The 14,601-nt window shown below is 51.7% G+C and overlaps 1 protein-coding gene across 9 annotated transcripts in view; it reads left to right on the top strand.

Annotated features, from left to right (window-relative positions):
- RASGRF1 (Ras protein specific guanine nucleotide releasing factor 1) overlaps positions 1-14,601 on the top strand; it is a 112,152-nt gene that overhangs the window by 59,032 nt on the left and 38,519 nt on the right. For all 9 annotated transcript variants that reach the window (XR_006887734.1, XR_006887732.1, XR_006887733.1 and 6 more), the window contains exons 10-13: positions 1,309-1,469; positions 5,004-5,067; positions 7,116-7,252; positions 9,514-9,596. Coding sequence is in view for 6 of the 9 variants with exons in the window: in XM_046655491.1 (XP_046511447.1) it covers positions 1,309-1,469; positions 5,004-5,067; positions 7,116-7,252; positions 9,514-9,596 (445 nt within the window). In the remaining 3 variants the exon portion in view is untranslated. The remainder of the gene's footprint in view (positions 1-1,308; positions 1,470-5,003; positions 5,068-7,115; positions 7,253-9,513; positions 9,597-14,601) is intronic.

The raw sequence follows: 14,601 nt of genomic DNA, 5'->3' as shown, positions 1-14,601 counted from the left end.
GAGCCCACAGCCAGCCTAGCCTGTCTCCCAGCTCCTCCTGAGCTGCTCTGGGCCCAAGTTGGAAGTGGCCAAAAGAATGACCTCTCCTGGGGTGGACAGTGTTCCCCCAGACCAGGAATCTGCTCCAGCACCCTGAGCCAAAGCATTTCTTCCCCTCCCAAGGGCCTGGGCTGGACCTAGAGACCAGACAGGGAGACCTGGTAAGCCCTTTCTCACTGTTCAGCCATGCACCCAACACTGACCCCTGCCCCACCCATGCCAGTCCAACAGGGGGCTCCAGGGACACCCAGAGAATAGTCCCTGCCCCACCCTCCAGAAGCAGACTGTGCAGAAGAGAGTCATGAAGAGACAAATACAAGAAAGGGTTCCAGGCAGTGATGGACGTGGACAGGAGGCAGAGGGGTGGCCCAGAGCAGGACCAGGGAGAGTCAGGGAGGGCTTCCCAAGGAGGCATCCCTGGAGTCGAGTCTTAAAGGATAAGTAGGAGTTCACGGCGTAGATGGAGTGAAAGAAGGGCTTTCTAGGCTGAGGAGCATCATTCAGGGAACTGCAGGTTGACCCAGAACTAGGTTTGGGGCAGAGGAGGGAAACAGTGGTGAGAGGGGAGATGGGCAGGGGCCAGATAGCTGGAAGGCCTGAATCCTGAGGACAGTGAGAACTGTTGAAGTGAATGCGGAAAGGAGGCCTGTAGCCCATATATGGGGTGGGCGGGGGGGGGGGGGGGGGGGGGGGGGGGGGGGGGGGCGGAGCAGGCAGAGTAGGGTTGGCAGGTGGGTTCGTCACTGACACCTGCTCTGCCTGGCAATGCCTTCCCTGCACTGTATTGAGGATTGGGAGGTCCTGTCTGGGCTCTGCAGCAAAGTGCGCAGCAATTGATTGGTGATGTCTGCTGTGGCCGCAGGTGGAAGCAGGTGTACAATGCATCTGGTTAATCCCTCTGGACCAGAGCCAGCTCCCCACTTGTTCAGCCTGCCACCACCCCCAGACCCCAACCCCACCCTGCATTCTCATCACATGGGCCATGCCCTTTAGGGTTCCTTTGCTTGCCAAGTTCCTGGCCCTGGCTGGGAGGTCAAGGGTCCTGCATGGAACATCTCTGATCATCCCTCAACCCCCTATCCCACCATCTGGCCCTGAGCAGGGGCTGGAGGAAGTGTCCAAGGGGCGTGTTTGCTACCAGGAACTGGGATTGCTTGTTGCATAGCCGCTGCCACTGGCATCACAATCCCACATTCGACTTCAAAGCCGGGCCAGAGGGGGAGGATCATCCTGGGAGATGGGCTCAGGGTCTCTCTCCTCCGTCCATAGGTTCCCTCATCCAGGTGCCCATGTCGGAAAAGGGCAAGATCACCAGGGGGCGCCTGGGGTCTTTATCCCTAAAGAAAGAGGGCGAGCGACAGTGCTTCCTGTTTTCTAAGCATCTGATTATCTGTACCAGAGGCTCTGGTGGAAAACTTCACCTGACCAAGGTAAGGCCTGCAGGAGAGGAGCTGCAGAGGCTGGAGGTCCAGGGGCTCACAGCAGGCACTGCCCTGACCATGGGGTCCTGACTGACCCTGACCCTGGGCACAGATTGTGGCAAAGGGGTCGGAGATACGTGAGTGTACACGCACGCACCCTGGGTTAACAATGGGTTGAAATGAGCAGGCCATTGACTGATTTTCTACTGGAAAAACCATGGGAAGTGGGAAGGTGAGTATCAAGAGCCCCAAATGTGCCCCCCACAGCTAGGTACCAGGGCAGAGGAGCCAGGGAGTCTAAACAAGCCCCTAAAAGGCCCATGTGTGTGTGTGTATGCGCGTGTGTGTAAGGGGCAGGGGGGAGAATGGCACCTGGCTGAGCACCAGACCAGCACCCAGAGAGTTTCTCTCATCTCCAACCAAAAAGAGCTCAGACAGAGCCCCTCCCAACGCCTTCTCAGTTACTCACTCTACCAGCACAAGAGCACCGACTCGGCCAGGCAGCGCCTGCTGTCTGCTGAGGTGCTCACACACAGGGCCAGTCCTCAGGACCTCACAGCCCTACGTGAGACCCCACACAATCAGCTAACTGGCCCATCCCAAAGGTGGAGGGAAATAAGCACCTCACACCACCCTCCTGCTTCCTCAGAGACCCCAGGGCCTTGGCTCATGCCATCCCCTCAGCTGCACAGCCTTCTTTCTCCCCTGGCAGAGCTCCTCCACATCCTTCAAGGCCCACTCAGATGCCACCTGCTGTAAAGCCTACACCCCAGGCAAAATCTACTGCTCCCAAACATGGCACCCTGCTCATCCCACCACTCTGAGCTCAGGATCTGGTCCCAGCTCTGTCTCTCACGCATGTGTAGTCCTGGAGAAGTCCTTGCCCCTGTCTCCACCTCAGTTCCTCATCTATAACATAGGGGTAACTGTCCCCCCAGAGGTGTGCACAGGTGCGAGCAGGTGGCGGTAGGTCTGCTCTGTGAGCATAGAGTGCTTGCCTCTGTGAGCAAGCATCTCTCCAGCACCGTGTCTGTCCCCATGGAAGCTCGCTTCAGGAGATTCAAATCTGAACACGCTATGGCCTGGAAAGGGCCTGAAGATGCCCTTAATTAAGCCAGAGCATTGGGGAGACCATTCTTCCACACCCTGGATGCCTGGCCTGGAGCCTCTCGCAGAGCTCAGGGATGAGGCAGTGGCTTTGGGGGGTGTGTTGCATGTTAACACGTCAGCAAGTTAGTTGGTTGGCTGCACAAGGGAAACTTAACTTACAAACACTGAATATTCCAGCTTCAACCAAATTATGGATCGAGGAAAGCTTTCATTGTTTATTGCCTCTGGACTTCCTCCTGTGGAGATCTCTGTCCAGGCTGGGGGCAGTTCCCAGCAGGAGGGGTCCATGGGGCAGGTTGAACCAGAGACCTTAAGGCAGCTTCCTAGTCTGAAAGCAGACGTTTTTATGTTTGTTACTTTTATCTTATTTTGGTTTGGGGGGTTCGTTTGAGTTTTTAAAAAGTCTTTCAGCATGCTAGTGAAGAACACGGAAGCAGAGTACTGCTCAGATCCTAGCACTGCCACTTAGCTGTGCACAACCTCACCGAGCCTCAGTTTACTTCTCTGCAAAATGGGAGTGAAAACGCCTACTTCAGAGGAGTGCTGTGAGGAGGGAGTGAGGGAGTGTGTGCAAAGCACGTTGTCTAGTGCCTGCCGCACTGTGAACGCTCAATAGGTAGCTGTCATTGTCACTCTTAATTACATAATAATGAACTTGTAATGATAATGATAGCAGGCCCTTGCATAATAATTACTATGGACCAGGCACTATCCCACATACTTTATGTATATGTACTTCCTACCACAACCCACTGAGGCAGATACTATTACTTTCCTTGTTTATGATGAAGGGAACTGAGATGTCTAGAAGAAGCCAGGAAGTAGCAGAGCTGAGCTTTGAACCCGGGCAGTCTGGCTCCAGAATCTGTGTTCTTAAACCATAAGCTAAAATTCAAACCACTTCTCTTTAAATACTGTAATTGGAAATAGAATGCATTAAGTCCCTTCTGAAAGGGGCATGCTACAAATCCACAAGATTTAAAACTACCATAAGAATTTTTTTGGACTTAAAAGTGAAAGAATGTCAGAACTAGATGGAGCTTTCAAGATCATCAAGCCCAGTGAGATCACTGGGCAGGTTAGGGTCTAGCAAGACCTCGGGCTCACCCAAGGCCTCTGAAGAGTAAAGCAAGAGGCAGAACTCAGGATTTGGGGGCCCACTCTGGTGTTCTCTCCAGCGCCCCTCTGCCTCTCAGAAGGCAGCCTGCCCTGCGAACATGTTCCTATAGATTTGCCATATGGCCATAGGATAAGAATATGGTTGTCATCAGTTATTGTATTACTTATCTGTTGCTGTGTAACACATTACCCCCAAACAGAGTGGCTTAAAACAAACATTTACTGTCACACTTTCTGTGGGTCAGGAAGTTGGGAGCAACTTAGCTGAGTAGGCATGGATCAGGGTCTCTCATGAGGTTGCAGTCAAGATGGCATCTGGGGCTGCCATCATCTGAAGGTGTGACTGGGCCTGGAGGACCCTTTTCCAATATGGCTTCCTCACATGGCTGTTGTCTGGAGGGCTAGTTCTTCATTTGTAGACCTCTCCTCATGACATGGCAGTTGTCTTCCCCCTGGAACAAGTGATCCAAAAGACAACAGGGAGCAAGCAGGAGGCTGCAGTCTCCACAGTTTAACACCATCACTTCCGCTTTATTCTTTCAATGAGAAGGGAGTCACTAAGTCCAGCCCACATTCAAGAAGAAGGGAAAGTAGGCTTCAACTTTTGAAGGGAGGAGTATCAAAGAATTTATGGGCCTATCTTACAACCACAACAGTTGTGCTTACTCTTATTTCTCACTACGGTATCAAGGAATCTCACATATTCAAGGATGGGGGGCATTTTTCCCACTATTTCCAACAACTGAAAACTAGTAACTGACCTTGGGCTGGGGTCAGGCCCCAAGGCTCTCTCTAGGCTCTCCCACTAACCTGCCAGGTGACCTTGGGCAAGACATTTACCTCTCTGATGTCTGATTTCATTCCTTCCTCTGTAAAATCAGAATAACAATACATGTGACAGGTCCATAAAATTGGCCTGTTTCCTTATGGGTAATTTGAGGAGGTTGGCTTAGAACAGGGGATTTCAAACTTCTGCAGATTTAGAGCTACGAAGTGATGCCTCAGAGTTGCTGCAGGGGCAAGAAGAGGCCAAACAGGCCAGATTCTGGCCCCTCTGCCCTCAGCTCAACCTTGACCCTCATTCAGGGAAGGCCTCTCTGAGACAATCCCATTTGATCCACTTTATTGGGCTTCTTATATAAAGATAAAGTCCCTCAACTTAAAAAACAAAACGCCCACTTGGAATATAACATACACATCCATATGTGTTTGCACACGATGCTTGCCTTTAAAGTCCCTTCCTGCGCTGATGCTCTGGACTCCTAAACTGTGTATCTCCTCCCTTCATGCACGGGGGGTGCTGCTCTTTTTCAGAATGGAGTCATATCCCTCATTGATTGCACCTTATTGGAGGACCCAGAAAGCACGGAGGAAGAAGGTAGGTTTTGAAGTTGCATGTGTGCCTGTGTGTGCTCACACAGATATACACACACATTCACACCCCCAAAGATTGGGCTCAGGCATCGTTTTTGTTGGGAGGAAAGGAAGATGCTGAAGTGTGGTGGCCCCCGTCTTGGACCCAGTGAGGTCAGGCCTGGGTGTTTAGAGAAAGAGCTCCCTGGCCCAGCAGGTGATGGCCTTCATCTGCTTTCCTGATTCTTCCAAACTCCTTTGGCCCTTGGACTTGGCGCCGACAGATTTGGGGGTCACGGCACCTCAGTGAGCACCCTGCATTCGTGCATTCATGCATTAGGTGCACGGTGGCTCACTGGGCTGTGCAGAAGGTCAGGGAGCACTGGGCCCATCAGTGTCCTCGGTGGAAGAGGTCACATGTGCCACTAGCGGAGGGAGTTCAGGGGACTGTCCCCCGCAGTGGGGTTGAAGTGGACATAAGGGAGGCAAGACTTCTAGGAGAAGGGAGTGTGTGAGCAGGGCCTCAACAAACCAGAGGAGGTTAGACAGGAAGGTAGGGGGACGGCAGAGCCCTGGGCTTGGAAAGCCCCCATGTGGAGGTGTGCTGTGGGATTTCTCTCGCCAAGCATCAGAACTGGGGGATGGAGTCAGTATTTTAGGTTGGGGGCGGGTTCATTATGTCTCTTGACTGGACCACAGTTGGTCCTTGTCTCACTTGTTCATAGCCAAGGCTCAGAGATGCCCTCTGGGTGCCCGGCCCTGGGGTGCACCAGCAGGACTCTCCATCCTTGCCTTTCCCAGCCTCTGGACCTTTGGGGCAGGGCTGTGTCTAAACCTCCTCAGATCCCAGTCCCACCATGACCTGGGCTCGGGCTTCCAGTTTGCTGGGACTGGGGCCTGGTCCCCATACACACTTGACAAACACACATGCACTTACGCACACGCGCCTTGGTGAGCCCCAGCTGCAGCTGGGCTCTGTGCCTTTTATGCCCCTCCTGTGAGAGCCCAGCCAAGCAGCCCCACAAGGGCAGAATAAGTGTGTGCAGCCATTTACCTGGAGTGCTCTTATCAGCACCACCTTCTTGAATCTGGGCCACAGCTGGTCGGTGGACTGGGCTGGACATCTAGCTCAGTGTCCCCAAACCCAAAGTGGGAAATCCCAGACTCAAGTGGAATTGTCAGGTCCCAAAGCCCTTTTCCCTCCAGGCACAAGGCAGATCGGGGAATGACCCCAAGTGTCCCCCCACTCAACACACCCACACACAGACACCCTACTTCTCAGAGAAGCCAGCACCACCCCACCCCTGAGTCACTCCATGGAATGGGCTGTCCTGTGCCCAGCAAGGAGTTCTAACGTTCTCAGGTGTCAGAACTGGAGGACATCCGACGCCCAGAGGGGGAAGGCCACCACCCCAAGGTCACATACCCAGCAAGCAACATGGCAGGCCAGAGATGTAGCAGACCTTCCACAGCGTTCAACCTCATGGAGTGCACCCCCAGTTAATGTGGGGGAATTGAAAGGAATCCCTGAACTGTGATCTTAGTCTTTCCAAATGAACAGCTTACAAGAGTTCAAGGAACTTTTCAGGTTAAGAGCAGTAATAAAAATACCTGTAGGATTTACTTTGGTTTGGGGGAGACTGAACTGACTGTCCAGCCTTGTCCTTCAAAACTTAAGATTTGAATCTCCCGTTCTAGCCTGGCATCACCTTGGGGTAGCAGGAGGGTGGTTCTAGTCCTGACCTAGCAGCTGCCCCACTGGGGGTCTTGAGGAAGTCCTCACCCGGGACCTCAGCTCTCCATTGGTGTAATGAGGGCAGAAGGCTCCCCCGTGTTTCCTAAAGGCTCTTCCAGCTCTGAATCCGGAACTGTCCCTGTGTGTAGCTACTTCTGCACTCCGGGTCTTAGTTCCTCACCTTAGGAAAAAAGAAATGTTCTGAAACTAGCAAGTGGCCTGGAGCCCTATCGATGTAGTGCCTTCCCCAGTGGGTAAGACAGGGTATCATTAAAATGGATTCCAATTCAAAAAGGGCCCACACTCACGCTGCTAACTCCATGTTTTGCAACTGGAAGCCAAAGGATCCAACCAAGACATAGAGCACTTGGATTTTAAGATCGGGGTGGAGCCAAAGGACTCCCCGTCCTTCACAGTCATCCTCGTGGCCTCATCCAGACAGGAGAAGGCAGCATGGACCAGTGACATCAGCCAGGTGAGCAGCATCACCTGTTCCTGAAAGCAGGCGGTCCCTTCAGGCCTAAGCTGGTTGGAGGCATGGGAGTAGCTGCCAGTTTCTAATAGAGAAGATGCAGGTGTCCTCCAGGGACAGCCCAACCAAGGCAGAGCCCAGCTCTCCCGCCCTGTTGGCAGAGTCCCCTGGGCCATCCACAGAGTGTGATCTGGGAACCCCTTACATCTGGATCACCCCTACAGTGATTTTTAAAACTCCAGATTCCTGAGCTCCCCCAGAATCCCTACAGACTAGATGCGAATCTCTGCTTGGGGGCCTAGGAATCTGCATTTTAGCACATGCTCCAGGTTGTTGGTATGCACAGAAAAATCTACACACTGTGACCCAAGGATGTTGGATGTAACAGAGCTAAGAGACAGCCAGCAGAGCTCAGTGTCAGCTATGCAGAGGAAAGGTTTACCCTCCCTCTTTGCCTGCGCAAGTGATACAGTCAGTCAGCCCAGGGAGCGTTACAGGAAGCACAACTTCCCGGGAAATAGCAAGCAGACCCAGAGGGCTGTGGGCACCTGTAGGACCAGGGCAGAGATGTGAGTCTGGAAAGAGGCTGTCAGCAGGAGGGGACTTCAGGCCCAAGACAGGCCTTTCCCTGGGCCAGCAAGGGCCTGTGATGGGTCAGCACAGCACAGCATCATCCCAGCAGTGGAGGAATTCCTCCAGTGCCGTCTGCCCACAGTCTGCTCTCTGCAGAGTGGGTGAGCATGTTGGGAGCAGCTGACAGTGGAAGGAAGGGGACAGAGAGGCTGGAGATTTCCCCCATACAGAGCAGGGGGCCTAGGGGAGCTGTGTTTATGGAGAACTGGGGAGGCAGAGTCTTCGCTCTATTAAGGGTGACCTCTCTCTGCCCCTCGTTTTTATGCCCCACTTGCAGGTTGCCCTGACTGCCTGCTCCCCATCTTCTCTGGCCTGCCTGCACATCTCACAGTCCCAGAAGAGCGAGGCAGGGCAAGGATAATGTGTAGCAGGTGTCTGCTCTTTCTGAGTCTTACTATACTTCCTCCAAACACCCACCATGCCCTGGAGAAACCTGGAAAGCCCGAATGTAGCCCTTTCGTGTCCCCAGGGAACCGTGACTGACAAAGGCTCAGGACTGCTCGGCTGGAGAGTGCCCACCGGTCCTCTGCCCTCCTAAGGGAGCATTGCTGATGCTAGCAGCGTTGGCCCCCAGCCCCTTCCCCAGGCTCTCTGACGCCTCCGGGAAGCTCTGATCCATGGCCAGGTCCCTGCATTTCAGTGTTGCTGATAGAGCTAGAGCTACAGAGGGTCTAAGTGTGGTGGGTTGGAGAAGGTGGGCCAGGAAGTGCAACTGACAGAAACCTTCCTCTGGGAGGCCCCCAAAGAACTGGGGGCCTGGCCTTCACCAGGACACTGGGCCTTGGGCACCCACCGCCTATTGTGCCAGCCTCTCTCCGCCACTTCTCGGTGACTTTGACCCACCCTGACACACACATCCTCAGAACCAGAAGATTCTGTGGCGTGCCCCGTAGAGGCCTCCCCATCCCTATGCCAAAGAGGAAATCCTCATGTAGCAGAGATATGAAAGCTGGCCCAGGGGCCAGTGAGAAGGAAAAAAGCCCCTGCCACCAGATGTCTTTTCTTTTTGTTTGGGTGGGCACTTTTTATTCAAAGCAAAATTTGGATTTTGAGTTTTTTCAGAGGCTGAGTAAATGTACGACCTTCTGGTCCCCTAGTGCCAGCAACCTTGCCTCCCTGGGCAGGATTTTTACTATGGAAAGCCATCAGAGCATTGGCACTGTGGTGGGCAGAGGACAGAAGGTGCAGGACAGCACTTGTGTGCAGGGGGCACGGAGCCCTTCTGGGCTGGCCCCCAGGAGAGAGATCTCAGATCACCGTGGGTCTGATCTTGTCCTTGACATTGGACCTCAGAGGTCAGCAACACAGTGGCCAGGGTGAGATGCTTCCGTTTTGCAAACAACCCAATGAGGTAGGAGTCATTATGTTCATTTTGCAGATAAAGAAACTAAGGCTCAGGGAGGTCAAGTAAATCCCCAAGAGGTCACTGAGCTGGGACTTGACTTCCAACCAAAGTCCAAGAGATTCTCTGCATTGACCCTGCCCTTACCTGGACAATGCCCTTGAGGTTTGAGGACCCTGTGTCAGGACCAGGCATGTGAACCTGTTGTCACTCAGCAGAGCTCCTGCTGGGCCTAGTTCCCAGAATGGAGACCGAGCCTCTGACCCCAGGGTCCTCTCTCTGATTCCAGTGTGTGGATAATATCCGGTGCAATGGGCTCATGATGAACGCGTTTGAGGAGAATTCCAAGGTCACTGTGCCACAGATGATCAAGTAAGTGCCTTTAACCCCATCTTGACCAGACCGTGTTTCAGAGACTGAGGGCCACACAGTGACAGCAAGCCGGGTTTTTGGGTATTTGCTTGTCTGTCTTGAATTAATGTCTGTTTGGATGATAGCTTTGGCTTAGTTTTTGTTGATTTTTTTTTTTGAAATCTGGATTTTTGTATTAGGCTGTTTAAAATATAACATGAGGAATGAAATTTTATGCACTTTCTTTTTTTTAATAACTATTTTTCTTTTCCTAATTAAAAAATGAGGACGCTTCAAAAATGCAGGCTCCAGGGCCACTGTGTTTGTTTGAACCACCCTGGGGTCAGGGGGGCTGGCCTCCTGCTGAACTCAGCTCTCTGAGCCCCTGGGCACCAGGCAGGCTTCTCCTCCAGGGTCTGCTCGCCTCACCCCTGCCCCTCGCCCTCCTTCCTGCCACACTGGGGTGGCCCACTGGCTCTCTGGCATCCACCCAAACCTCGATTCCCAAGCCTGCTGTGCCCACCTGGCACACACCAGGACCCAGCTCCCACCTGGGTACTTTGCTGCTGCCCAGAACAAGCATTTGGGTGACCCGCCGCTTCTCTGCTGCTTCAGGCGTGTGCTATGAGTAACCGCAGGTGCATTATTTAGCCAAGTATGTGAAAGTTCCCCAGCTGCCACCATTATGGTGGCAGGTCTGATGAAGCGAGCACTTGGTAAACCTACAGTGTGCCAGGAGTTAGGCACTAGCCTAGGCACTTCATGGCCACCAGGCCTTTTAAGCCTCTGGATGAGTTTGTGAGGTATCATTCCTCCCCATGACCACACTGTTTAACAGCTAAAGGTGGTGGAGTCCAGAAGGAAGGTCTTGAAGGCAATAGCCCTGATCCACAGCTCTGGCTCTGTGTGTGACTATGGAAAAGTCACTTAACCTTCCTGAGCTTGGGTTTCTCATTTGTAAGTGGGAGATGATAATACCTCCTGGATTTGTTTCAATGATCAAATAAAAATCAGATGTAGAATTATGGTTAAATGTGTGGTGGGTGCCTACTCATTTTCTACCAAGAATGCATGTTGGGGCAGTAAAAGTGAGCAGATGAGACCAAAATAAAGTCACCTATGAAAAAAATAACAAAATTTTAAGCTATGACAGTGATAAAGGGAATGGAATGTCCAGATAAAATGACAACTCTGAGGACGTGTACACCCCCAGGCTCAAGCCTGGCCTCCCCAGCAGGAGTAACCCATGGGCAGCATCCCCTCCGTGAGGGCACTGGAGAGCAGAGATGAGCAGGCATGTCCTCTGTCCTTGGGGAGTTCACCATTTCCTGAGAGAAAGAGACAGAGAAAGAAATTATAAAACACTGCAGTGAGTGCTGTAAAATAAAGTTTGTGTGGTGCTGGGAGGGTTCAGAAGACGAGTGACAAGTTCACCTGGCACAGTTGGGGAAGACTTCCCAGAGAACGGAACATCGGAACTGGCCTTGAAGGATAAGTTAGGGTTTACTGAATGATGGAAGGGGCAGGGCATTCTGGGAAGAGAGAACAGCATGAACAAAGGCACAGAGGCAGGAGAGCACATCTGTGTTTGAGGAATGATAAACAGTTGCATGGGGCTGCAGGGTTGGGAGAATGGTGTGTCATACGGGAAATAACCTTGATGCAATTGTAGCCTCCAGTGTCACTACCAGACAAACTATCCCAGAGGTCTTGGAACAGATAGGCTCACAGACTGAATTCAGATGCTTGACTGTACAGCCTGGTGAATCAATGTTAAACACGTAGTGAGAAGCCAGGGGAAGAGATGGGCTAGTAGGTTAGGCTAGAGTGCATGTTCCACTTGGTACACAAACTGGATACGCAGTGCTCACTGTGCTGCTTCTCTCCCTGCCCCATCAGCCTTCCCTGCTGATGGAGTGGCTACAAGGACCAGGATTGGAGCTTGACCAAGTGGATACAACAGATGGAAGGTGCCCGGGCCAGTGGCACATGCTTGCTCTATCCGAGGTGTCAGGGCGAGTATACCTGGCCACAGCTGCAGCTCACCAGTTAGCCAGAAGAACAGTTATGGGTTTATCTACATTTCTGGGGCAGATGGTAAAGGGCCAGAATGGGTGTCGCCAATGGGTGGCTGCCTTAAGACATGAATAGTGAGTGTCCCCTCTGCCTCATGAATGTTAAGTGTAGCATGACTACTTGTGCCTCATAAAAATTTAGTGCCCACTTGGTCCTTCCTTCCCTTGCTATGCTCAGCACATGTGCTCTCTACTTAGTTGATATGCGGCTCCAGGTCTCACAAGCTGTATGCTCCTTCGTCTATCCTCCTTGTTCGTTTCTCTTATTTTTCATAGCACAGTTGGATTTTCTTAAATAATGTAGTGACCCACCCTCCATTGTGAACAATGGGGCTGGAGACGTGGGCAGGAGTCAGATAATGGAAATGTGACAGGCAGGATTGGATTTTCTTCTGTAGGTGTTAGGGTTGCACCCAGGGGAGCAATGGGCTTCCCATGGTGGCCACTCTGACAGGGAGTGAGTAGGGATGGAGAGCCTGGCTGCAAAAAGGCATTGGTGCTGTATAGCTGGAGGGTCAGTGGCCAGGGCACATTCCCTAAATATGTCTCCCATAAGCCTCTGAGCTTCTGGCAAGGTCTCCATGTCAGATATCCTACCCTGTTTGCAGACTGTGAGTCAAGAGCATCCTGGTTTTTGGTTTACAGCACAAAGAGGCATCAAGTCCCATATTTAAATCCCATGCGTCCTGAGTCCTCCTGCTTCTTCCTAACACAGTGCATCTGGGCCCTCTGGTGGGTGGGTGCTGGTGTGCAGGGTCTGAGAGGAGGGTCCCAGAGAATGACGAGTGTTGGACCACCAGCAACCCAAAGAGCTGAGGAGTCTCTTTCCACCTGCCCCAGGCTCCAGGGTGCTGAGGTTCTGCCCCAAAGTGTGACCTCAAGGACAGATTAAACCCAAGGCAGGCCCCTCTCCCTGGGGAAGCAGGAAAAGGGAGCCCTTTCCCATCAAGCCCAGACCTTTCCTCGATGCCTGGGAGGCCGGAACACCACTGGAGCTTCCAGCAAGAAGTGTTGGAAGAGCAAAGAGAGAGGCAGCGCTGAATTTACGGTCAGAAAATGCTGACCTTGTAAGGGACTAAAGACCCCTTCTGGCAGGGATGGCAAATATCTGGCACACAAGCCAGCCATCTCCAATCCAGAACCCATGGCAGACCTTACTAATGGGTCACAGGACTCTTAGGCTGAGCCTGGAATCGTCGGCACAGCCCCAGGCAGCTACTGCCAGTCCATCAGAACTGACATCCAGGATGACACCTGTGCCTACCCCCGCCATAGCGCACCTGCCATCTTACAGAGAGGAAAGTCAAGTCCAGAATAAGTTTACTGGATGTTGGAGTTGCCAGAGGCGCTGTAACCAACAGTGATTACAAGGTTTGGAACAAAGAAGGGGAAAGGGGAAGTTTATAGAAAGGGGACAGCTTTTCTCGCTTTCTCTACCCCTTCACATGGCAAAAGGAGCCCAAAGAGAAGGTACCAGAAGCAAACACTTGTCAGAGGGGCCCAATAATCACCATTAGGATGCCAGGCCTGGGCCGGACACTTCAGGATCCATGGTGTGTGAGGAGTTGTACTCTCCTAGAAGGTGCAGCCCCATGGAGGAGAATTGGCTCCGCTGGGGAGTCCCGTCAGCGCCGGGGCGGGCGCAGCTCCTCTGAGGCGTGCCCAGCGAGTCCTCCCAGTTGTGGGCGCTTTCCCTGCCAGTTCTCTTGCAGCGCTGCTTCTCCACAGCTCCACTTCTTCCCTTAGAGACTTGTAGCGAGCTGGCTGGATCCTCTCTCGTCTGTTCCGTCTGTTCCGTGTTGTTTGCATTTTCTCTTACCATTCGAATCTCTTTATCCTTCCCTGAGTTCTAAGAGACTTTCTTAAATTTGTTTACTATGTCCCTCAGGTGATTTTTCTAAGTGTCCAATCGGCTGTTTCTGGCTTTCCTGTCCTTTGATTGAGCATCCTATCTTTCTTTTTCAGGAAATCTTTCTGAGTTCAGATTATTCCCTCTTCATGGTAGCTTCTCAAGCTTCTGTTGATGGAATGTATATTTCCCTGGACTCGTGGACACATGAGCTGGAAGTCTTCTAAACTGTCCTGTGTCTTGCAGCAGGCTGCTTTAGAAGGAATCATTCCCTCTGTTTCTTCAGGATGGTCTTTTCAAACTGCAGTGTCTTTGAGGCTCTGTGCTTTTTTCTGTATTTTTCTCATCCTGAAAAGAAATCCCCACTTCCTGGCTCATTGGAGACACTCGATGAAGGTTGTTTCTCTAGTCATTAATGTTTCAAATCCCATGGATTTTTCCAAAGAAAGGCCTTTAAGGACAGTGTGAAGGAGTGGATCCATCCAGTCCGCTCCCTTCTTCTGAGCACTGTCTGCATCCTGAGTGGGAGACACCCTCTAAAGAGCCGGTGACTTCAGAGTCCACTTCATTTGCCACCCACTGAACGCCAGGCTGTGTTCTAGTCCCTTAGGTCACTGATTTTATTAAATCCTTGCATAAGTCTTGTGAGGCAGATCTTATTATTTCCTCTTTAACCGAGGTCTAGAGAGTAAGTACTTTGTCTAAGGACACACAGGAAACAAGGGTCACAGGTGTCATTTGAACCTGTATATTCCAATTCCAAGCCTTGTATTCTTCCCACTCCACCACAGATGCTAAAGCTGTTCTTGCCAGGACAACCTTTATGGGCTGAATTCATGTTTCTTTATTTGTTCCCCTGTAAGCTCATTATGTTAAGATTTCCAGGCTTATCCTTTCAGTAATATCATGTATTTATTTATTTATATTTTCTTCTAATCATATCCCACCAGAACACAAAAGAGATTTAAGGCCACCTCCTAAATGCATATAAAGACAACTAGATAAAATACAGTTGTGAGTGTGTAAGGATTAAGGGCAAACAGAAAATAAGGAAGGAAAAATAAAATAAGGCCCAGAGGAGGTTACCTGCGCTTGCTAGAAG

The sequence above is a fragment of the Equus quagga genome, chromosome 2 (genome assembly GCF_021613505.1).
Source record: "Equus quagga isolate Etosha38 chromosome 2, UCLA_HA_Equagga_1.0, whole genome shotgun sequence".
NCBI lineage: Eukaryota > Metazoa > Chordata > Mammalia > Perissodactyla > Equidae > Equus > Equus quagga.
This window is presented reverse-complemented; position numbering and strand designations above follow the sequence as displayed.